The sequence below is a fragment of the Pelodiscus sinensis genome, chromosome 26, assembly GCF_049634645.1.
Source record: "Pelodiscus sinensis isolate JC-2024 chromosome 26, ASM4963464v1, whole genome shotgun sequence".
Classification (NCBI taxonomy): Eukaryota; Metazoa; Chordata; order Testudines; family Trionychidae; genus Pelodiscus; species Pelodiscus sinensis.
This window is the reverse complement of record NC_134736.1, coordinates 8699641-8723683: the sequence shown is the minus strand read 5'-3', so window position 1 is coordinate 8723683 and position 24043 is coordinate 8699641. Positions and strand designations below refer to the sequence as shown.

The 24043-nt window shown below is 52.2% G+C and overlaps 2 protein-coding genes across 6 annotated transcripts in view; one reads left to right on the top strand and one right to left on the bottom strand.

Annotated features, from left to right (window-relative positions):
* The window catches only part of FOXRED1 (FAD dependent oxidoreductase domain containing 1), a 27644-nt gene extending 5411 nt beyond the window's left edge, over positions 1-22233 (bottom strand). The window contains exons 1-12 of one of the 5 annotated variants that reach the window (XM_075909289.1): positions 17639-17765; positions 16640-16756; positions 13319-13539; positions 10499-10609; positions 9644-9762; positions 8040-8134; positions 6490-6591; positions 3834-3907; positions 2703-2863; positions 1989-2118; positions 882-986; positions 184-460 (exon numbers count right to left, since the gene is read on the bottom strand). In XM_075909289.1, coding sequence (XP_075765404.1) covers positions 206-460; positions 882-986; positions 1989-2118; positions 2703-2863; positions 3834-3907; positions 6490-6591; positions 8040-8134; positions 9644-9762; positions 10499-10609; positions 13319-13405 — 1239 coding nt within the window. In that variant the 5' untranslated portion in view covers positions 13406-13539; positions 16640-16756; positions 17639-17765 and the 3' untranslated portion in view covers positions 184-205. Of the gene's footprint in view, positions 1-183; positions 461-881; positions 987-1988; positions 2119-2702; positions 2864-3833; positions 3908-6489; positions 6592-8039; positions 8135-9643; positions 9763-10498; positions 10610-13318; positions 13540-16639; positions 16757-17638; positions 17830-22157 lie in introns of those variants that run through there. The other 4 variants (XM_006111243.4, XM_075909288.1, XM_075909287.1 and 1 more) reach the window with 4 other exon arrangements.
* Positions 18208-24043, top strand: part of SRPRA (SRP receptor subunit alpha) — a 22750-nt gene continuing 16914 nt past the window's right edge. Inside the window, exons 1-3 of the mRNA XM_075909283.1 lie at positions 18208-18427; positions 19632-19715; positions 22387-22550. Of these exons, the coding sequence (XP_075765398.1) occupies positions 18302-18427; positions 19632-19715; positions 22387-22550 (374 nt within the window). The 5' untranslated portion in view covers positions 18208-18301. The remainder of the gene's footprint in view (positions 18428-19631; positions 19716-22386; positions 22551-24043) is intronic.

Genomic DNA, 24043 nt, shown 5'->3' with positions numbered 1-24043 from the left:
ACAGCCCCCTAGAGGCAGTGTTGCCTAGTGAATACAGCAGAGGCCTGGACTCTATTCCCAGCTCAGCCACCGACCTGCCATACCTCAGTTTCCTGTGCTAACAAGTGGGTTGTCAGGCTGCAGAGCTCTGAGATGCTCCTGGACAGAGCGGGTCAGATGTGGGAGGAGGGAGGTGAGACCTACCTGCTGGGTTAGTTCCAAGCACTCAGATGATGTTCCTCTCGAGGGCCGGCTCCCCAGTGATGAACCTGTTGAAGGAGAACTTCTCCATGCAGATGGTCTTGAACTTGCCTTCCAGAATTAACTCGGCCATGGCCCTGCCTGCCGCCGGCGAGTGCTGCAGCCCGTGCCCGCTGAATCCCGTGATGAAGAACATGTTCTCCACCAGTGGGTGAGAGCCCAAGACCGCGTTCTGGTCAAACGTGTTATAATCGTAGTAGCCAGCCCAGGCGCTCCTCACCTGCCCAAAGAACACACACTCAGGGCACAGGACTGAGCTAGCTGCCAGGCAACGCCCCTCCCGCTGTCACTGACTGCCCCCCATGTTGTTCCCAATCGGGGGACAGAGGCTTCCCCCGCAAGCTGTCAGCCCAGCTCCTTCCCCCAGTGCTCCACTCACTTTAAAAGCTGCTCCCCTCACTCCTCTCCCCGGGCCCTGTGTCCCCACCAGCCACCTGTGCGGATTCGGCCATAGGGCTACAAGCTGCTGCAGTCCTGCCAGCTTGGCTGCTCCTGCAGTGCCATGCTACCCATCAGATCCCATCAGCAAACCTTCTTTCCCTGGGGTTCTCCAAGCCAGGGACCGACCCCCCCCAGGAGAGAGAGAGAGATTCACTTCCTCAGCCTCCTTTCTCAAGGGGGACAAGCATGGGCCCCGTTACCTTCAGGGACTCAAACACCGGCACCCGATGGGCCAGCTTGGGCCAGATCTTCTCCTGGAAGAAACTGTGATCGACTTTCAGGTCTTGGATGTCTGGCTCTTCTTCCTGGGGGGTAGGACGGAGAGAGAGGGTTTGTTCCCGCAAACAAACAGCCATCTATGGCCATGGTGCCTGAGCTCAGCCAGCTTAGAAAGGCAGAGACTTAAGCAGGGAGCTACCGGTGAGCATCCTGAGCTGGGAGAGGCTGCTGGAGAGCAGGCGTTCAGGGGACAGCTCAGTCGGCAGGGTGTTTTGCCTGGCAGCGTGGGGGAGCCTGGCTTTGAGGCTGTAACAGCACAAGTGCTGGCTGTGGGCTTGCAGAACCCAGCTCCTGTGTGGGGATGCTGGTGGGGGACAAATCTGGTTCCACTCTGCACATGAAGCTCCAGGGTGGGGGAGCCGGGTAAATCATTACAGCCACGTCGGTCTGGGGTTCTGTAAGGACTGGGGAGCCCCATCACTTCCTTGGAGAATTCCCCCATGCTAAATGGACCGAGTACGTGCACCCAAGGCTGTGTCTGACAGCGTAGCAACAGAGCAGCTCAGCTAACAGCTGTTGCCCTCCCCTCCCCCAGTCGCCCACTGCAACCACCGCCTTCCCCTGCCACATCAGAACGCCTCTGGCAGTTCATCCACGCTCCTCAAACCCGCTGGCGAGCAACTAAAACCACTTTCCTCGGCTGGTTCCTGTTTCAGTGAACCCAGATTTCCTGCTGGGATGAGCTGTCTGCCGTTGGGGGAAGGGGGAGGAGGGGCACAGTCACTAACTCCCGCCCAATCCATATCCATAGATCTCCAGGGTTACTGCTCCTCTGCTCTCCCCGCCACAATTATGGCACGATCACTCCCCTGACCCACCCATTAATGTGGCGATTGCTCCCCCAGAGTCCTCCCCAGCTCCCCCTGTCTGAGCGGATACGCCGATGACGGATGCCTTGAAACCAATGTCCCTTCTAATTTTTTCCATTCATGTGCAGAATACATTTTATGCGCACGGAGGCAGGGGCGGGTGGGCACCACCCGCGGACGTGCACCCAGCTTACAGAGGACACTGCTCGATGGACTCACCTCTGTTGGGCTGAGGCCCCCCAAGTAGTTGCCTCCTATGCCTTCCCGGCGGAAATAAGTCCCTGTGGTGTCAATCACCGTGGGACACGCCAGGCCGGGCCCGTCGGGGCAGTGCCACACATAGACGTACCTGGGGTACAGGGGGCGCAGTCAGTGTGGCTACAGGACTGAACACCAAGAGACCCCACCCCACCCCATCCTGAGATGGGTGCTCGCAGAGCCCTGGGAGCCAGAGCAGACACAGGGAAGAAGCTTCCGGAAGGTGAGCGCCCCTAAGGGCAGGGCCTGCCGCCCACGCCAGGGCCTGCTGCCCACTCCAGGCAAAGGGAATCCCAGCCCCCCAGCTCTTCCCGATTCCCCAGGCTCCTCTTTTCCGCCTTCACAGAGCAACAGAAGCGAGAGTGGGGTATTTCCCAGAGAGCTCTGGAAAACTGCTTCCGTTCCCTTGCCCAGCGCAGTCACCCTTAGGGAGCACGCGCCGTGTCACCGCCTCAGCTGTGGTGCTGAAGTTTCACTTGGCCCAACCAGCTACGCCCTTCCCCAGCCCGTCCCCTGGTGGTGGGGACATGCGGGTTCCCGGTAAAGGAATCAAACCCGAATGTGGAAATCAATGCCCACCCCTCCCGGAAAGCAACCCCCCAGGGCCTCGGCCCCACAAAGTCTCTTCCTGTGTCACATCTCCCACTCCACCGGGCCATGGTGGGTAACCTGCACCTTTTCCTGGGTTCCACTGGTAGCTTAATCTCGTCTTGGGTGTTGGGCGAGCCGATCCCAACGCCAGCCATCTCTGCCAACTTCCCTGACCAGCAGCCAGCTGCATTGACCACCAGGGAGCACTCCACGGGCTGGTTCTCCAAACTGTTGGGCATTTGAACCTGGAAGGCCCAAGAGGGGAGAGCAGGGAGTTTCACAGACCCCAAAGAACTCTGGGGGCAGATGTCCAGGAAGGTTTTCCAGGCTGCCCAGAGACAGAGCAACAGCGCTACGCTGGGGGCAAAGAACCGGCTCCTGAATGACCCTGCACTGGAAACTGCATCATGGGAAAGAGCAAGAGATGGGGGAGGGCAGGTGGGGTGTGTACGGGCTGCTGGAGAGCAGGAAGTGGTGAGGACAGTTCTCTTCCTGGCTCTGCCACTGACTCAGAATGCGGCCTTGTGTGAGTGCCAGCATCGCTCTGTGCCTCGGTTTCCCCATCCCTTGAAGTGAATCAATATTATTGACTTCACTGTGGGGAGAAAAGGAAGCCCACGGAGAGAGAGTGTCACGCCGGCAGAGGTAGAGCCCCACACCCATGAAGACCCACTGCCTGGATCCTTGGACTAGGAGGCATCACTGTGTGGTTACACTTGTTCCCCTGGCCAACAGCCCATGCAAAGCTCAGGGAAGCTTTTGCAGTTATGCAGTGTGTTTGGATTTCATGGACTCAAGACCAGATGGATCAGTGAGCATTCAATCTGTCCTCTAGCATGGCTTGGGCTGCGGGATGCCACCCAGCGACTTGGGCACTGGGACCAGTGACTTGCAGTTGAACTGCAGTGGAGCCTTTTGGAAGACATCCAGTCTCAATCTGAAAGACTCCAAGTGCAGGTGAACCCACCATGGCCCTCCAGGAGCTGTTCTAATGGCCAGACCCCCTCACTGTTAAAATATCCCCCTTGCAGGGTTACCCGAAGGACCCAGCATGGCCCCCTAATGCAAATGTCTTAGGAGAGCCTAGTCAATTACACAGACAGGTATTTTTCTTCCACCAAGTGATAAATTGGGTCAAACCAGGATCCAGCACAGATCTCTCCTGTCTGAACTAGAGCAGTTCCTGTGGGACCAGACCACTGGGAGGTTACTTACATGGACATAATTAATGCGGGACAAGGTCAGCTCCCTCTCAGGCGTCAGGAGTTCTGTGGAGGAGGTGGTAAAGGCTGGGAAAGAAACAAAAACAAAAAACATGCAGCAAACAGCAACTTGCTCCCTGTCTTCAAATATCTCTGAGGATCCAGATCTGCCTACAGCACGCACAGCTGGCCAGTTAGCACAGCTCATAAGTGGCACTCTCTAGACCAGTGTTTCTCAACCAGTGGTACAAGTACCCTTTGGGGTACTTGAGAGAAGTCTGGAGGGTACATCAACACCGCTGACATTTGGAAAAAACTGAATTTTTGTTTTAAGTTTTACGGCGCTTTATTCTTTTTGTACTTTTTATACCCAAAAATTTCATATCCTGCCCAGCTAGCATTAAATTGTTTAAACAAATGTGTTGCAATAGTAGAAAAAAATTGTGTGTGTCTGAAAGATGTAGGTACTGGGGGTACTTATAATTTAAAAAAAAGGGGGGGGGTACTTTATAAAAAAAAAAAAGGTTGAGAAACACTGCTCTGGACTGCTAGTGAAGTACCTACAGTCCCTTCGCTAGTACATATTGTGTATTCCCAGGCCACTCATACTAAAATCTCTGACAGCTGCTAGCTTGTTTTCAGTGCATAATACAATCCCTGCTCTGTCACAATGTTCGCTCACTGATCCGTAATGCGCAGTGATTGATAACAGGCAGCCATGGAGCTCACGAATGAGTCACAACAAAAGTGGGGAAGTCACTAGGCAGGTTACTGAGAAATGAACTTGTGCTAAACCACCCAAGACCCAGCAATCAGAGATATTGTGTTTTAGATGCGGGATACTTATACTTAGTTCTCAAAGTGCTTTTCAACCATAGAGTTCAAAATGCTTTACAAAGACAGCTGGCAGTCCTTAGTCTCACAGTACAGCTGGAAAAACAAAGATCCAGAGAGATTAAGTGATCTGCCCAAAGTCACTCACGGGCTACGTCTACACTGACACGATTTTCCGAAAATGCTTTTAACGGAAAAGTTTTCCGTTAAAAGCATTTTCGGAAAAGCACGTCTAGATCGGCAGGATGCTTTTCCGCAAAAGCACTTTTTGCGGAAAAGCGTCCCTGGCCAATCTAGATGCACTTTTCCGCAAAAAAGCCCTGATCGCCATTTTCGTGATCGGGGCTTTTTTGCGGAAAACAAATCTGAGCTGTCTACACTGGCCCTTTTGCGCAAAAGTCTTTCGGAAAAAGACTTTTGCCCGAACGGGAGCAGCATAGTATTTCCGGAAAAGCACTGACAATCTTACATGAGATCGTCTGTGCTTTTCTGGAAATTCAAGCAGCCAGTGTAGACAGCTGGCAAGTTTTTCCGCAAAAGCAGATGATTTTGTGGAAAAACTTGCCAGTCTAGACACAGCCAGGGTGTGTCTAGACTACAGGGTTTTGTCGACAAAAATGAACTTTTGTTGACAAAACTATACCTGTGTCTACACTGCCGCCGAGTTCTGTCGACAGCTGTAAACCTCATTCTACGAGTAATAACGCCTTTTGTCAACAGAGTTCTGTCGACAGAAGGCGTTATTGCATCTACACTGTCCTTTGCGTCTACGCTGTAATGTCGACAAAGCGGCTCTTTTTCGACAGAAGCTTTGTCGACAGACACTGTCGACAAAACTTCTGTCGACAAAAGCCTGTAGTCTAGACGTACCCTCAGTGACATTGTGATGGAGCTAGGAATACACCTTTCGTATCCCGACTCCCCGTCCTTATTCCATAAACCCTCTCTGCTCGTTGACCCATTGGGTAGCCGACAGCCATGACATTCAACACAGACATCAGATGGTACCCTTTCGGGGAGTCTCTCGGAACACGTTTCCATTATTCCCTACCGGCGATAGCCTCCAGTGCTTCATGTAATTTAATTTTAAACGAAGAGATGAGGAAAGTGACTAGAAAAAGCTGGGAGGGGGCTGTCTGTCATTTTTTAATTAAATCTTTGGAACTAAAGATTTGTTACCTGAGCTCAGAGCTCTGTTTGAGAACAGAAGCACAGACTAGGTCAAACCAAAAGTCCATCCAACCCAGAGTCCTGTCTTCTGGCAGTGACCAGCGCCAGGTGCCCCAGAGGGAATGAACAGAACAGGGAACCACCACGTGATGCACCCTCTGTCACTCATTCCTGCTACAGCTGATGGGATCTCTGATTTCCAAAGCAGGGTCCGAAGTTACAGTCCTCACACTGCTCTAGCGTGTGTGACGTCCCCTCTAATCAGTGGCAAGGGAAACAGACTCCTGGACTCCAGTCTGAGTCCATAAATGACAACAACTTTCAGTGTGTGTCTAAAAGATATTTCCAGTGTTTCACAGCCTCATCATTCTGTTTCTGATTCAAGGTTTTCAATAGTTTTGGTGGCTATTTATTTCATTTCAGCGGCTATCTTAATTTTCCTATCTTATTTCAAAGACACCATCTTCAGCAGCCGCTCAGCTAAGCAACCCCCAGCACTCTGGTGGAGGAGTATCAAATCCCTAATGCTACTCCTTGCAATCCTACGTGCTCCTCTGAGGTCTCTCATCCAAGTTCTGACCAGATCCAACCCTGCTTCACTTGGAGGATCTCAGCACATAGTAACCGTACAGAGGGCCAGCCTCAGACACAGATGGGTCACTTACATGTCACTTCTCCGTGGCACGAATAGACACCCATGGATATTGCTTTCCTCTTGAAGGCATGGAGGAGGGCCCAGGGATCAAACCAACCTTCATTTTCTAGGCCTATAGAAACCAGGAATGGACACATGGAAGAACAGGATGAACAAAGCAACCTTCAAGCCCCCAAAATGTAGGATGCCTGCAAACTACAGCCCCAGTTCTGCAGATACCAGTGCTTATGCTTAGCCCGAGGAGAATTAGTCACAGGCACAAAAAGAAGTTGTATATAAGAACCTGTGCATTATCTTATGCACGGTACAGATGGGTATGTGTTACTCTCCTATGTTATAGAGGAGGTGAGGTTAGCTAGACCTGCTTAAGGTCTGCTTAAGGCATCAATGTTTTTCTTGAAGATACAGGCATTGTTCAGCGACACTTAAATATTTAACTTATAGTTGTGTGAATGTTACACCAGTTCCCAGCAAGGAGCATTTTAACGAGGGCAAATTCCACTTTTGTTTTTCAGTCTCGTCAAACAAATTCTCATTGGCCAGGAGAGGGGTGGTAACAGATCTCACAGACCGTTGGGCAAGGTGTGGGGGAGGGGAAGGCTGGGGTAACCAGCCTTCAGTGCCACCCAAATTGCTCCGGGGACAATTCCTGCAGTAGGCATAGCCTGAGTCAGGAGCCCCTTTGAATGGCCAGGCCCCGGGTCAAGTGTTCGCCTCCCCTCTGGCGGCAGGTTTGAATGGTTCTGTGTATGGTCTCATCCAAAAGATTTATTTGTTTGAAGAGTGACTGTGCCAAGTAGCCAGGAAGATAGAATCCTGTCCCCACACGTGCCAGCTGAGGCTTTTCAGTTCCTCTGCTACGAGAGGGTAAGGATAGAAATTTTTAACTTGGTTTCATTTGTAGACCTCAATGGGGAAGGGAAACCAATTCAAATCTGACGTCAGTATGATAATTTGAGAAGCATGAACACGTCAAGTCAGCAGCTCGGAACAAATCCATCTGAATTCTATTTCTCCTCCCCAGTCTGACGTGGCGACGCTTTCAATTAACTGTGTTCTCAGTAGATACATAAGGAAACAAGGAAATAAATTCTTGCCACCTAATGTTAATGTACTGCTGAGAAATCAAGCCCCCAAAAGTTACATTTACTTGGTAATATTGTACATATGTACGTACATAATGATTTTCCCCATTTGCTTTGTTATATGGTGTACTACTGCTTATGTTATTCGAAGTGTGCCATAAAACAGACAAGACATGTACCAAGCTGGTTTAATATTTATCAGAAACCTTAATTTTTGGTACTCTCTTACTTTGGACTTTGATTTTTCAGCCCTAACGTGGCATTAAAATGTGGTTTTGCACTTAAATATTAAGCGCAAGATGAACCCTTGCACTGAGAGCTGGTCCTTTCAATTCCTTCAATGGCATTTTCTAAAGTTTCAGACACAGCCGTTACATTTTCTTTTTCATTTCACTCCTCTAATATTTAGTGAGACTGAAGTATAAAGGGAGTTCCAGTCCCCCATGGGTTAGACAGGGGTCTAGAAACTAAGTACCGTAGGATGCCACAGCCACACCATCGGTATTCAACCATGGATACTTCTTCTTCAGTTGTGTTGGTGACAGAAGGGAGACCTTCGCTCCTTGGTCCCTGAAAAGCCATTAAATATACATCAGAATATGCCAGTTTTGTCCTGATCTAGCTAGAGCAAGGAAACATAGGGGAGGAGATCTGGAGAAAACAAAGCATAACTGCCAGGGGAAAACAAGGAAGTTTTCACCTTCCTCTGCAGTATATGTAGGGGACTTGAAAGAATTTCCTTCCTTCCCCCAGCAGTTTTGCTTCTCTCCTCAGATCTCCTCCCCATACTAAGGGTATCAAGGCATCATTCCTCAAGCTTGTCAAGCCCACCTCTCTTACTCACGCAGGGACGGGTCATGGGCACGCTCAGCAGAAGACCCCATGGCCACCGAAATCGCTATAGACTCAGATTTGAAGGCCAGAAGGGATCATCGTGACCCCCTAGTCTGCTTTCCGACACATTGCAGGCTCCGACCTCACCCGTCCACTCCTGCAACAGACCCCTACCCGCTGGCTGAGTTACTGAAGTCCTCAAATCACATCTCAAGACTCCGTTACAGAGCAGCCATTTACCACAGTTTAAACCAGCAAGCGAGCCATCCCCCATACACTGCAGAGGAAGGTGAAAAACCTCCAGGGTTTGTGCCAATCTGAGCCAGAGGGAAAATTCCTTCCTGACTACAAATACAGTGTCTGTTAGACCTTGAGCATGTGGACAAGACTTGCCAGGAAGACACCTGGGGCAGAGTCTCCAGTAGTAATTTAGGGCCTCCCACCTCACCTAGTGTCCCGTCGCCAGCCACTGGAGATATTTGCCGCTAGTAGTCTCAGACTGGCTACACGGCACTGTCGGCAGCCTCACTGTGCCACCAGTCTCACTGTACCACTGTAAACTTGGCCAGCTCAGTCTTGAAACAAGTTAGGTTCTCTGCCCCCGCGGCTCCCCTCGGTTACCTCTGGAAATGGCCAATTCCCACTGCCGGGCAAGACCCACCTATTCGCACAGGACCCGTGACCATCTGAGTTCATTGCCAGGGAGTGTAGAATACTGGTGGGGCAGCGCTTTGTGGGACTCAAGTTGCTCAGTGCCATGGGAGTCCAGGTGGGGCAAAGGGCCAGCGAACAAGCTCCTCCCATCTAATCACCTGGGCTAGAAGAGCTTTGGCCACAAGGGATAAGGAATAATTTTGGGGGCTCTCCACCGAGCTTTTAATGAAGCCCCAGGGGTTTTCCACAGTCAGTTACCCCATCTCGGGAGGCTGCAGTTAGAAGGGAGGCATGGGCAGGCCAGACTGGGGTGCGGTAAAAATGCTCTGCAAGGGGGGCCCAGGACAGGCAGAATGGGAAAACCCCAACCTAGAGCCGCGAGGTTGTACAGATGCTGGAGGCTTCTCTGCAGAGCTGGAGGGAGTTCAGTACTGAGCTGGAGTGCCCATAAAGGCAATATCCTCGGTGCCTACTTTGCTCCCAGGGTAACTGCTTGGGCTCTTTGCTACAACACTGGCTGCCCACCATCGGCCACGACCTCCACAGCCTCGCTTCCCAGCTCCCAACATGCTCCCCGCGGAGAGGCTGTACCTCTGAACATGCACGTTCTCCTCCAATATGGCAGCTCCGTCCTCTGAGGCCAGGAAGAGGTACCCCAAGGGGTTAAACTGAATATCTATGGGCGGCTCGTTCACAACCCCCAAATGCTCCTGTGGACAGAGTGTGCCTGTCAATACTTCAGTCACTAACCTGTTCAGAGAGACGCAGAGGAAAAAGGACCTGGCCAGGACCCACTCAAGAAATCATCACTGCATTATGGAGGAACTGCACTGATTTGACACCCTCCTCAGAATGACCTGTTCTCCTGTGCTAGAGACCCCAGTGCAGCTCTTGGCTCTGCCCGAGGGGTTGCTGACAAGCGACATAACCCCCTTCAGGTCTCTCTAGGGACCGACAGCATCACCTACACACATTTCCCAGCACTTGTCAGCTCGGGAACAAAGATGGGAATCAAACCCAGGCCGCTGGCGTGGTCATGCAGCAGGTGACCTAGTTAATGTCTGTGCAGTGCTACAACGTGCAAAGAGCAACAGAAAGCCTGAGGTATTAGTAAGCATAGGCCAATGCCTGCAGAAGGGACAAATACTGATCTTACACACTGGTGTAAATCCAGAGCCACTCCAGATTGACACCCGCAAGCAGGAGATAGAAGCCCACAAGGCGATCAAAACAATGTGTGATGAACACAGTCACGCAGACACACTGCTAATGACGTGAATCGTAGTAGGCTCCACCTGCAGTCATGGCGACAAGGGGGTCAGCATGCTTGTAGCACCCCTCAGCCTGACTCTTGACTTCCTCTAGCACGGAGCTCACAGACTCTGGGGCCCCTGGAGAACACAAGGCCCTCGCGCCTCCCGCCAGAGCTTGGCCTGTGGGACGTACGTTGATTGTGCGCAGGAAGAATGCTGAGTAGAGGGACATCTGGACGTTTTCTGGCAAGGAGAACTGCTGCCGAATCCCTCCCACAGAGAGCACGGTGGAGGCTTTCGAGTACTGCAAGGAAGCCAAAGGGGCAGGGGAAGGATGGTCACAACGACTGTTACCAAAACAGAAAGAAGGCAGTGAGTTTTCTGGTCTGCCCTCTCCCAGGCTCTAATGCTGGTGAAAGGCCCAGACCCATCAGCTCTATCCATGGAGCAAAGCCAGGACCAGTAGAAGCAGAGCTACGCTGCCTACCAAGGAGCCCCGGGAGCTCCCTCTAGTGGGCAGAGGGGACATCGGTTTTCATGGACCATTCCCTCCTGAGACTACAGCCTCTCTCCGAGTTACGAACGAGTTATGGACCAAACATTTGGCCGTAACTCGAGCTGTTCGTAACTTGGACCCCATTGAGTTACACGTGACCGCGCTGTTTGTACATGAGGGTTGCGTTCGTAACTCGGGGACCGTCTTTACGACCGCTCCATGGGAGCTTTGGTCGTAAGTGTGAATGGTCGTAACTCGACCGCTCGCAACTTGGGGAGCGGCTGTACCAATGGGGTGATGTGGGCACTCATCTCTTGGAAACCAGATACATCTTCAGGAGAATCCTGATTGTGGGGATTTAGCGGTGACCCCAGTGGAGCAGGAACGCAGTTACCCTATGATAGGGGGCCAAAACCTGCCACAATCCTACCCTGGTCATTAGTGGGTAAAGAAATACAATGGGGAGGAAAAAGGATGAAATCACAGAGGCAAAGGCCTCTGTTGCCTGCCATTTCAGCCAGACTGATCATTCACTTAATGACCTTAAAACATGCATATTGCTTCAAAGAGACTTTAACTCCAGACTTCAACAAGAAGCTTCAGAATTGTCATTCATGCTTAAATTTGACACTTTATGTATGGGTTTAAACAAAGACTCTAATTATCTCACCATTACAAAGATAGCTTCCCCAATTATCACCCCTAATGTCATTACCTCACAGAAACTTCCCCTATTATCACCCCTATGTCACTACCTCACAGGAACTTACCTTCCCCCGTCACCCCCACTCTGTTCTAAAATTTGATTTGTCAATTTCACATGCGTTCACTTTTTTTTTTTGATTGTATCACTTTGGTATATATGGCTGTGCAGATTTTCTTCCACATATTGATCTGAGGAAGTGGGTCTGCCCCACGAAAGCGCATCACCTAATAAACCATCTTGTTAGTCTTGAAAGTGCTACATAGTTCTATCTTTTATTTCTCCCAGGGAAATAGTTTTTCCTAATATCCAACCTGGTCCTCCCCCACTGTAACTGGAGACCATTGCTCCTCATTCTGTCACCTGTCACCACTGAAAACAGATTGGCTCCATCCTCTCCAGAATCTTCCTTCAGACAGATATCAAATCCCCCCTCACTCTTCGCTTCTGCAGACTAAACAAGCCCAAATACCTCAGACTGTCCTCATACGTCATGTGCTTCAGCCTCCTAATCATTTTGGTTGCCCTCTGCTGAACTTTTTCCAATGCACCCACATCCTTTCTATAGTGGGGACCCCAGAACTGGATGCAATACTCCAGATGTGGCCCCATCAGTGCCGAATAAAGGAGAATAATCAATTCTCCAGATCTGCTGGCAATGTTCCTCCTAATGCACCCTAATATGCCATTAGCCTTCTTGGCTACAGGGGCGCACCGCTGACTCATATCCAGCTTCTCATCCATTGTAACCCCCAGGCCCTTTTCTGCAGAACTACTACTTAGCCAGTCAGTCCCCAGCCTGTAGCAATGCTTGGGATTCTTTCATCCCAAGACTCTGCACTTGCCCTTGTTGAACCTCATCAGATTTCTTTTGGCCCAATCCTCCAATCTGTCTAGGTCACTCTGGACCATATTCCTATCCTCCAACGTATCTACCTCCCCCTAGCTTAGTGTCATCCACAAACTTGCTGACAGTGCAACCCATCCCCTCATCCAGGTCATCAATGTCTTCATTAAACAAAACAGGACCTAGAACCAACCCCCAGAGCACTCCACTTGAAACCGACCGCCAGCCAGATGAGTCATTGATCACTACCTGATGAGCCTGCCAATCTAGCCAGCTGTCCAGTCACCTCACCGTCCATGTATCCAATCCATAGTTCCTTAACTTGCTGGCAAGAATACTATCCTGGTTCTGCTTATGCTACGTCTTGAACACACAGGTGCTGATCTATCTTAATACCACGGAATGCATGAGTCCTTGATCCAAACAAGAGGGTCGGAATACTGTAGCCTCCCGGCATGCTGGTCTCAGAGGAACTACTGGATCACCCAGCCCAACTGCTCTTTCTGCAAGGCAGCTACTACTCCATTCCCTACCGACCCTGCTCCAATCAGTCTTTGCAGCCTCCACTGCCCCAATTGCTCTGGCTGCTAAGACCCTTTCTCTTCCCCCAATGCTCAACATGAACTTTTCCTTCCTTCACCTTGGGCCATTGCTCCTTGACTCCCCCCATTAGAACCATTCCTCCACAGCTCTGCAGGGCCTCTGATTCTCCTCACATACCGAGCTGGCTCTTCTCTGGACTCCTCCCACTCGGCTCTTTTGGGGCAGCTGGCCTCACCTTTTGTGGATGCAAACCTTTCTTGTGGGGAAGGAAGGGAGACCTGGTGCAAGGAGGGGGACAGGGTGGGGCGGGTGTGCAGAGCAGCCACAGTGCTTGGGAGTTCAGCTCAGTTTCTAAATAAGACCTGGGCTCTGCACAAGTCTGAGATGCTGTGTTTAAGTAGAAGCCTCCTCCTGGGTAACTTACCGTGGGGTCCTTCTCAATCACGGCCACTTGGAGCGCGCCTTTCCGGGTCTCTAGGCACTTCAGCCAGTAGGCGACGGACCAGCCCATCACCCCTCCCCCCACGATGACCACATCTGCTTGCTCAGGGGGGAGACCTTTGGTGGTGTCTATAGGGTTCCACTCACTGCCGGGGAGACTCTCTTTTAACTTCTTCTGGAACTTCCCCACCTCCTTCCCTAGGTCTGTAAGGAGAGATGGGATTGTTAGGTGCTTTCAGCCTGCCCCAGCATGAGGAAGACAGGCAGCAAAAACAATCCCCAGGCCAAACAGGGCTTTGCAAGTGGTGTGCAGGAGGGGCGGGGCAGGGCTAGGCAAAGGGTTATTGCATTGACTGGGCAAGGTCAGCCAAGGCTCAGGACACACTTCCCCCCTCTGTTGTCCACTACGCCATGTACAGGTTGTACCTCCCTTAGCCAGGACTCTCTGGTCTGGCAACATCTGTGATCCAGCAGGACCAGGGATGTTCCTGGACCACAGAGCCCAGGTATAAAGAGGTCGGGTCGTGGGGCAGGAGCGTGGCGGGAGTGGGGGGGACCAGCGACTCAGTTGGGAGCCCCATAGGGTAGAGGCGGAGGGGCAGGCAGTGCAGCTGAGAGTTGTGCCCCCTGTGGCCGGGAGGTAGCAGGGGTCAGCAGTGGCTGGGGAGCTCCAGCCCCGGCCCTGGAACTCGGGTCCAGCAGCAGCTGCGGGGCTCTGACCCTGGAGCTCAGGGTCTGGCAGCAGCAGCTAGGGAGCTCCAACCTGGGGAGCCATGGTCAGGCAGACAGCAGCAATGCCGGGCTGGAGCCCTAGCAGGGGGCAGGAATTCAGCACAGGCTATGTAAGGAGGGACTTCCTCTGGTCTGGCAAAACCCCTCAGTCAGGACCAGTCCAGTCCCGAGGGCGCCAGATGAGAGAGATCCAACCTGTAGTAAGGCCAGGAGATGCTGGAGTTTGGGCCCTGTGTGAGATGCAGATAATTGCATAGCTCCCTTCTTCACTGATACAGCCTCCACCATCCCCAAGGTGTCCCAGCATCTGGAGGAGTTTGACAGGTGGACAAAGAGCATTTGGCTCTGGGTCAACTCAGGAAAAATCACACAGGATGTTCTGTGGACGGGGAAGACGCTGACATGCTCTGACACCTCTCCTATAGCAGAGTCATCAGACCAGGTGGGTGGTGCAAAGCCTCAAGGTGCCGCCAGATCCCGGACTAGCCCTGGATGTGGAGACTGTTGCTAGGTGAGGGATTCTTCCTTCCCTCCTTGTGTGGCAGGAAACTGCCTTCAGTGGAGGACCTAGCCACTGAGATTCACCCCCCACCCCCCGTGGGCTGCATAATGACACTTTGTTCCATCTAGGGCTGGATTCAACTGATGCCTCATTCAGCCCGCAGCAGCATCTCTCATTAACCAAGGCCAATGCGAACATGTCACACATGTGTGGTACACAGAGCCCTCCCGCAGGCAGCAACCCCTGCTGCCAGGCTCCCTGCTAACCTCCCGAGTCGTTGCATAGCTCTGGGGAGGAGCTTCAGGGAAGGAGAACAAGGGGGGAGAGCGGGGGCAGAGCGGGAAGAGGTGATGATGGCCCCGGACCCCGCAGCCTACAAGAGAGCTATGCGCCACAGGAACTCTGCCGTGGGAGAAACTCACATGGTTCAGGGAGGAGAGCATCCTCTGGTTCCCAGACCCAATAGAACCCCGGCTCTGGGACTCCTGGACTCTTAGGCTCATTCCTCGGTCTGACTGCAACCTCTCTGAACAAGCCGTACCATGTAAAAACACCACCACATGCTCCTCAGTCCAATTTTCAATGGCTCACCTAAGGGCTTTTACCACTTCCTTTGGAAGGTTGGGGGAGATACTTACGGGGATTTTTTTCTCTGCAAAGTGGGCTCAGTGCAGGTGAAAGACACCTAATTGACGGCCCTCAAAATGAACTTGGCAGTGACGTACAAACTTGCCTCACACTGCCCAGCCAATACAGTCTCCATCTTGCAATGGAGGGCCCTACCGTGGCCCAAGAATTTACTGGAATCCCAGTTCCTCATTCATTCCTTGGCTTCTCTGCTCAGACTGCCCACAAATGAGACACTGGTGCTAAAGGTGATGGTGGTTTTGGAAAAGTCACCTTTGAGAACTGGCCTGAGATTTAAAAAAAAGCATCTGCTCCTTTACATCATTGGGCCTTCTGCTGCAGTCCTTGCAGTTTTATTTCTCTGCTGCATGGCAGCCAAACGAAGGTCGAGTTAGCTCTGAATATACAACAGAACAGTATACAGGTAGTCCCCGAGTTACAAACGCATCAGTTTATGACAGTTTGGCCTTATGACCAGGAGTCGCCAAGCGGCAGTGAACCCTGCTCGCCAGCCACGCGGTTTCGGGCGGTTCTGTGCTCTGCGCATGCGCAGATCGCTCTGTGCCAGCTCTTCTGCGTTGTAATCTGCTCGCCACAGGCAAGCAGATTACATTATTTGTCGAGCTCTACTTATGACCAGCCTCCCACTAAGCGCGTCCCTGAGTTACAAACGTGCGATCTGTGCTTACGAACAGCATGGTCACATGTAAATGAATGGGGTCCGACTTACGAACAGATCGAGTTACAACCAAGTGCTTGATACGTAACTCGTTGGTAAATCGGGGACTATCTGCATACTGAAATGAAAGGATACGTTTCAATCTCCCCAGAAGCTAGTCTTGTGTGCAGCATTCTAAGATGCCCTCTGCACAATCCTCTTCTTGGCATGCCAGTTAGAGGGCTAGCTCAGTGCCTAGTCATTCAGCCCAGTTCCAACACCAGTCCAGCGTTTAATGGAAACCCAGAGACCGACATGTCTCTCTTTTAGTATCCCATGTGGCTTTGGTCAAAGCTGGTCCCATGTGTAGCAGTCACTGCTATACTGGAGTCACTGACTCCTGCCATATAGGATACACTTTTTTGTCTATTGTAACCCTGATCAAAATCATGTAACTGAGGCCAAGAAACAGACATCAGTCTCTTTCCACTGCTCCTGCATATCACACGTTCATTACTTCCTAAAACATGGCTCAACGTTCACTACCACCACTGGATGTGTGGTCGGCCGGAGACTTTAAGAGCTGAATGAACCCCATTTCACAACCTGTCTCTTTAAACATGTGCAATAATAATACCTAACTTTATGCAGGCTTTTCATCCACAGACCTCAAAGGGCTTTATAAAGGAAATCAGCATCATTAGCCTAATTTTATAAATGGGGAAACTGAGGCACAGCCATGACTTGCCCAGTGGGCCATTGGCAGAGCCAGGAGCTGAACTTACATCTCCTGAGTCCAAGTCCAGTGCCCTGTCCAAAAATCTCTCAACAATAAAATCCAGGGGCTGAATTACCCACAAGAGACACCAATGATGAGGCAGCAGGGATAGCCCAGGGAGGAACTTGTCCAGAAGAGATAAAAGTTGTAATAAACAATGCGAGGTGGGTTAATAATGAACACAACCTGCCTGATGAACTCTGATAAACACAGGGACACGGGCCCACAGGGTGACACTCTCCTCACTTCTAGCCAAGTTTGAAACGTTTTAGGAACGTGAATGAATGTAACCTCACAGCCAAGGCAGGTGCCATCTTTTTGGTCTGTGTTTGTAGAGCACCAAGCACAAGAGGGCCCTGGCCCAGGAACACACCCACCCTCCCCCTCCTCATATAGATGGAAATTGCCCCCAGGGAGAGGCCCTGCCCAAGAGGGACAGTGACTGCAGATGGAACCCAGGAGTCCTGGCCCCAGCCCTATGCTCCAGACATTTTACGAAGTGCATTGAGACCTGGAGGCAGGCAGGTCCCTGGCCCTGGGCGAGGTGGAGCATCTCTCCAGCCTAGGCAGGACAGGAAAACCCCTCGGCCCCTGTGTGGGTGAGTTCACCGCTCGACCCCTGGCCATGCAGCCCTCACCCGGAGACCCTGCCTGCTGAGACCCCATCACACTGCAATGCCAGGGGAAGCCTGGGGCCCAGCCAAGACCAGACCCGCGTCGGGTTACCCTCCCCATACACGCACAGCCCCCCCCCCCCCACGAGCCGAGCCCCCCCGAGCCCGGAGCCCCCCCCGCCTCGAGCCGAGCCCCCCCCGAGCCGGGAGCCCCCCCGAGAGCCCGGAGCCGCCCCCCTCCCACACGAGCCAAACCCCCCCGAGCCCGGAGTCCCCCCCCCCGAGCCGAGCCCCCCCGAGCCGGGAGCCCCCCCCCGAGCCCGGAGCTGCCCCCCCCCACAAGCCAACCCCCCCCCCGAGCCGAGCCCCCCCGGGACCCCCCTGCCCCTCACCGCCGAAGAGGCCCCGGCACTGGGGGCGGCCGGTGCGGAGCCCGCGGGGTCGGGGCGCGCAGCCCCCGGCGGGCTCGGGCGGCGGGCGGGCGCGGAGGGGCGCCAGGCCCCGGCACACGCGGCCAGCCCGGATCATGCCGCCAGCCTGACAGGGAGCCCCATGCGCGGGCTCCGGAGCGCAGGGGCAGGCTCCGCCCCCTCCTCCACGCTAGCCAATGGCCTCCGAGTACGCGCCTCCACCCCGGAGCAAGCCTCCAATCCGCCTCCTCCCTGTCTGCCCTTCACTCCTGGAGCCCGCCCATGGCCAGGGATTGGCCAATCCGCCGGTCCCGTGCTCGGGTATCGCCTCCTGATAAAATTGACCAATCAATGCCGCGAATACCAGCTCCGCCCCGAAGCGCTCGTGCGGATAGGCAGTCCGAACACCGGGCCGTCTCCATACGTAGAGCGGACCAATGGCGGCTTCGCTCTCCGGCTCCCGCCCCCACACGAGCCGGGATAGGACAGCATGGTCAGGGAACGGACCAATCGCTTTCTCCGTCCGGCTCCGCCCCCTGCATTGTGCCCGGCCGCGGCGCGGGGTTTCCGGCGGAAGTGAGCGGCGAGTTAGTCTGACGTGTGCCGAGGTGGTCGGGCCGGTTCCCCGGCGCCCCCCCCCTCGCCATGCTCGACTTCTTCACCATCTTCAGCAAGGGCGGCCTCGTGCTCTGGTGCTTCCAGGGCGTGCGCGGCCCCGCGGCTGCCTGCACCGCGCCCGTCAACGCGCTCATCCGCTCCGTGCTGCTGCAGGTGAGGCCGCCCCTCCCCCCGGGAGAGAGAGAGACCGTCCCCCGCCCCTCAGCCCCGGGGGGGGGGAGAGAGAGAGAGAGAGAGAGACCGTCCCCCGCCCCTCAGCCCCGGGGGGGGGGGAGAGAGAGAGAGAGAGAGAGAGACCCCGTCCCCCGCCCCTCAGCCCCGGGGGGGGGGGGGAGAGAGAGAGAGAGAGAGAGAGACCCCGTCCCCCGCCCCTCAGCCCCGGGGGGGGGGGGAGAGAGAGAGAGAGAGAGAGAGACCATCCCCCGCCCCTCAGCCCCGGGGGGGGGGGGGGAGAGAGAGAGAGAGAGAGAGAGACCATCCCCCGCCCCTCAGCCCCGGGGGGGGGGAGAGAGAGAGAGAGACCATCCCCCGCCCCTCAGCCCCGGGGGGGGGGAGAGAGAGAGAGAGACCGTCCCCCGCCCCTCAGCCCCGGGGGGGGGGGAGAGAGAGAGAGAGAGAGAGAGACCGTCCCCCGCCCCTCAGCCCCGGGGGGGGGGAGAGAGAGAGAGAGACCGTCCCCCGCCCCTCAGCCCCGGGGGGGGGGGAGAGAGAGAGAGAGACCGTCCCCCGCCCCTCAGCCCCGGGGGGGGGGGAGAGAGAGAGAGAGACCGTCCCCCGCCCCTCAGCCCCGGGGGGGGGGGAGAGAGAGAGAGAGACCGTCCCCCGCCCCTCAGCCCCGGGGGGGGGGGAGAGAGAGAGACCGTCCCCCGCCCCTCAGCCCTGGGGGGGGGGGAGAGAGAGAGAGAGAGAGACCGTCCCCCGCCCCTCAGCCCCGGGGGGGGAGAGAGAGAGAGACCGTCCCCCGCCCCTCAGCCCCGGGGGGGGGGGGGAAGAGAGAGAGAGAGACCGTCCCCTGCCCCTCAGCCCCGGGAGGGGGGGGGAGAGAGACCGTCCCCTGCCCCTCAGCCCCGGGAGGGGGGGGGGAGAGACCGTCCCCTGCCCCTCAGCCCCGGGGGGGGGGGGGAGAGAGAGACCGTCCCCTGCCCCTCAGCCCCGGGAGGGGGGGGGAGAGAGAGAGACCGTCCCCTGCCCCTCAGCCCCGGGAGAGGGGGCGAGAGAGAGAGACGGTCCCTATTCCCAGCAGAGGGGACTACAGGAACTTTTAGAACTCTGGGCATTTGTATACAGAGCATTCTTCTCCAGTTTTAGGGCAGCTCTTCAATGACAGAGTAATTGTTTTGTTTGTTTTTTCTCATAGGAGCGAGGTGGCAACAATTCTTTTAACCATGAAGCTCTTACGCTTAAGTACAAACTGGACAATCAATTTGAGCTTGTGTTTGTGGTAAGTAAATTGTGTTAACAGCCCCTTCTGCTTGCCCAAGTGTTTGGGCAGTTTTTTAGGACTCTGTATCTGGAATGACATAAAATCCCAAAGCTGATGTACTGATAAATACACACTTAATAGAACATATTAAATTCAATACATTGTGCATGGCTGAAAAAGCCTGTTTCATATTCTGGACTCTGTTCTCAGCAATTTTCTGGACTTGCTTCGTGACATTGAACTAGAAAGTATCCTTGAACTTCAGTGTTGCTTCTAAGTAAGATAGTTCTGATATTTACCTCAAAGTATAGAGCCTTGGGGTGAAATGAATGAATGAAAGAGATTCTGAAACCCTTGCATAGAAGTGCTATATCAGCTCAAGGTGTATTTCATTTTCAAAATAGTGACTGGCTATTGTTTCCAGAAGAGCCATTTTGTTAGTGAGCAGTAATAGGATGCGTGAATTGTTACAATATTGACTAAAAGCAGGACAATGTAGCACTTTAAAGACTAACAAGATGGTTTATTAGATGATGAGCTTTCGTAGGCCAGACCCACTTCCTCAGATCAAATGGATTTGATCTGAGGAAGTGGGTCTGGCCCACGAAAGCTCATCATCTAATAAACCATCTTGTTAGTCTTTAAAGTGCTACATTGTCCTGCATTTTGCTTCAACTACCCCAGACTAACACGGCTACATTTCTATCAATATTGACTAAGGAGTCCAGGCTGCTGTTGTAGTGAGGTAACTTGTCCAATTTACTTGTGAACTTGAATTGACTCTCCCAGGTTTAACAGGGTAGATTAGAATGTGCCATAGAAGACTGGCCAATTGTAACTCATACTTGCAGTGCATTTTGGGGTTGCTTCTGGTCCATGATGTACAATGGAGGTGCCATTGGTAAGTAAGTTTGAGCCATGGCACTAGAGGGCAGTGAAATATCACTTTTTTTGTGGGTGTCAGATATAATTCCAGTGGTAAGTCTACCATCTAACACGGCTACATCTCTATTACTATCCAGTTTAAGGTTGTTTGACAAAAATCTTTCTGAAATCTAAAAATCTGGTACTCTTACCATAAGGGGCAGCCTAGAGTGAAGTTCTGGCCCTATTGCAGTTAGTGGTAAAACTCCCATTGGCTTCAGTGGGGCTGAGAATTTACTTTTGGTCTCATTTTAGTGTGTGCCTGTCTCTAATAGGCTCTGTCGAGAGCCTTAAGTAAAGACGCATGAGTCCCCCTTCTCCTTTGCTATAAGTGGAAAATTTTAGAGTCTTTAGCAGTGGTGATGGTGCCAAACGTTTGCATTCTTTGCTTGGAATGGTTAGAATTAGCAGCAGCTTCTTAAGTTGTAGATATTTAGTCACATTTCTTTCCGTTTACAGTTTTGTTTTTAGTGTTTGATTAAAACGAGCTTGTTGAGGTTAGCCACAGATTACAAAGTGCAGACTAAGGCATCTGTGGCACATGTATCTATTGTCATCTCTGTTCTGCCTAGCTGTTCTGGATGCCCTTTGCTTGGGGTCAAAAGTCAATCCCAGATTAGCCAGGTCTCTCTAAGGTTATCTTGCATGCAGTTTTACACTGTGTCCTGAGAATAGCTGCTCTATTTGGGGATGAGTGAAAGCTCTGTATTGCTGTAAAATAATCTGTGGCTACCCCCTTCCTAATGTGGTGTACAGTGCATTTGTACAGGATAATCTGTACACTAGGTATAAAGGAGAATGCCCTCCACTCATTAATGCACTTCAAATTTAGGGATAATTTAGGGCCTGATTCTGTGAGATGAGAGCCTTCAATTTTCTTTGATTTCAGTGGGTGAAAATGACCTCTGAGTTGAAGGTGGTTTGCAGAGTTGGGTCCTAAAAAAGTGCACTTTAAGTGGGTGTGTACACTAAATAAATGTTGAGAAGTTTTTGGCAATACCAGCTGCTATTCTGATCTCTCTTCAGTAATAAGTGTGTTTGGCAGCTATTTTCATCATCCAGCATTGTAGATCCTAGCAATTCTAGTCTTATGATGTATGGTGGGACTGAGATTGGTCTCCATTGAAAATTCAGATTTTTTTAAAGCTGTATAGTATGTTACATTAACTTAATTAGTTTTTAGAAACTGAACAGTTGGTTTGGAAATAGTAAAATGGCACATTTCAAGATGAAATTTAGTACATTTTAAAAAGTTAGAAATAGTTTTCAGGTTATATCTTCCCCCCCTTTTTTTTAAACAATAACATCTTCCAGTTTTTTTCCAAATGTATTTCTGTTCTAGTCCAGTTCATAAGGGAAGCTAACTGTACCAAGTACTCAAATGTACAACAGCCCAAGGAAGCTAACTGTACCAAGTACTCAAATGTACAACAGCCCAAGGAAAATAAATATTTTTTTCTGTTAGTATTATCTTTGTAACAGTAGTTATACTATTCCCTTTTAATAGATATTGTTTAAACTTATAATTTTACTTACAGCATCTTGAAAAGACTCTGAGCTCCAAGCTTTGAAGTAGACTTTGTAGTCCTAGAGTCATAAATCATCTAATTGTCAAGATAGCAGCGTCTTCTAGCTCCTTTCTTTTAATTTTAGTAGTTTGTAACGGATGTATCAATAAGAATGTGTTGCAGTGTATCTTTCAGCTAATGATACACCTTAGCTGCTCTCTAACAGTGATTGTAACTGTCTGCTCTCCTCCTTCCAGGTTGGATTTCAGAAGATCCTGACTCTGACCTATGTGGATAAGTTGATAGATGACGTCCATAAAGAGTTCAGGGATAAATACCGCAATGAATTCCAGCAGAAAGGCACTTTGGGGCTCCTCAATGGCACCTTTGATTTTAAAGAGGATTTTTTACGCCTCCTCCAGTAATGAGACCATTTCTGCTATGGCACTGTTTCCTTGTGTATTTCTTTTGTACTAAGTGGTTTTGAATGCCCTGTTAGATATTGGCTATTGGTCTGTGCTAGGGATGTCAATGAGTAGTCAAGTGGACAATTAACAGATAATCTTAGGCTTATCAGTTAAACTTGTTGACTACTCACCCCCCCCCCCCCACACACACACACTGCCTCTGTATCAGGAGCCAGTGCTGGGGGGAGCCAGCTTAAAAGCCAGTTCTCCCCAGCACCTGCTCCGTGGTGCTGCCTGTCTGCCCCCCAAAGGAGGGTGCTGTCTGTTCCCTCCCCTCCTCTATCAGAGGCAGCAGCAGGGGTTGGGGGGCAGGCCTGGCCACCACAAGGCCTCTGTCCACAGTGGGCCTGGACTCACCACAAGCAGAGGCTGCTTTGAGGTAGCAGCCCCTGTCCACAGGGGGGTCAGAGCTCCCTGCAGACAGTGGCTTCTCTGCATTTTCCAGAGCAGCTTCTGTCCTTCGTGAGCCTGGGCCCGCCGCAAGCAGAGGCTGATTCACGGTAGCAGCCCCCATCCGAGGTGGGGTCCAAGCTGTATCAGAGGCAGCAGCATAGGGTGGCAGGCAGCCAATCCATGAAGGGAGCTGGTTTTTAAACTGGCTCACCCTGCACTGCTACCTCTGGTAGAGGAGTGTCAGGGCTCTCCCCGGGAGTGGGGCTGGGAGCGCATTGGCTGCTGGCCCTGCCCCTGGGGACTATTGTGTAATTGCGAAGATGTCATGTGGTTATATGACTATTCAAAAACCTGCTATCTAACATCCCTAGTCAGTGCAGCCATAGTGTATCTGTGCGCCCAGGCAGTGTACAGTTTGGACTCTCATTTTGGCTGGCTGTCTTACATTCTGATGGTTGGAGTCAGTGATGTAGTTAGTGCGCGGGGCTGATTGTTGGAGTTAGCGCAGGGAACTGATTAGCCTTGCATTGCCCGACTGGCTGTGATCCTTACTAGGCTTAACCTGGGGATCCCCATAGTGTTTGACTAAGTAAAGTCTCTGTCAACTGACGTCCTTTGTGACCTGTATGTAGCTGGAGCAAGAGATGGGAGCTCCCCTCTTTAACAGGCTGTTATGGTCACCATGCCAGGAGACTTCTCATGCAGGAGCTTTCCCGGGAGAAGGGGCCTAGGCTAGATACTCAAGACCCAAAATCCAGGAGTGGACCAGCCCATGCTAATGTTTTTAAGGCTTCTCTCTAACTGGGCCACTGGAACACTGAGGTCATCTCAGTCAGAACTGTTGTGTTGGGGTCCTGCTGCATTGTCCATTTGGATGTAACTGAGCTAGCTGTACATCTCCCTCCCCCAGCTGGCTATCAGTGATATATGCCAGTGAAAGTGACTCTTGGTCATCTTGCACCCTGCCAGCTGGGAACAGAACCTCAACTTCAGCATTGCATCAACAGATCTTTGGTTCTGAGGCAGGCTTGCAATCAGAGTGGGAACAAACCAG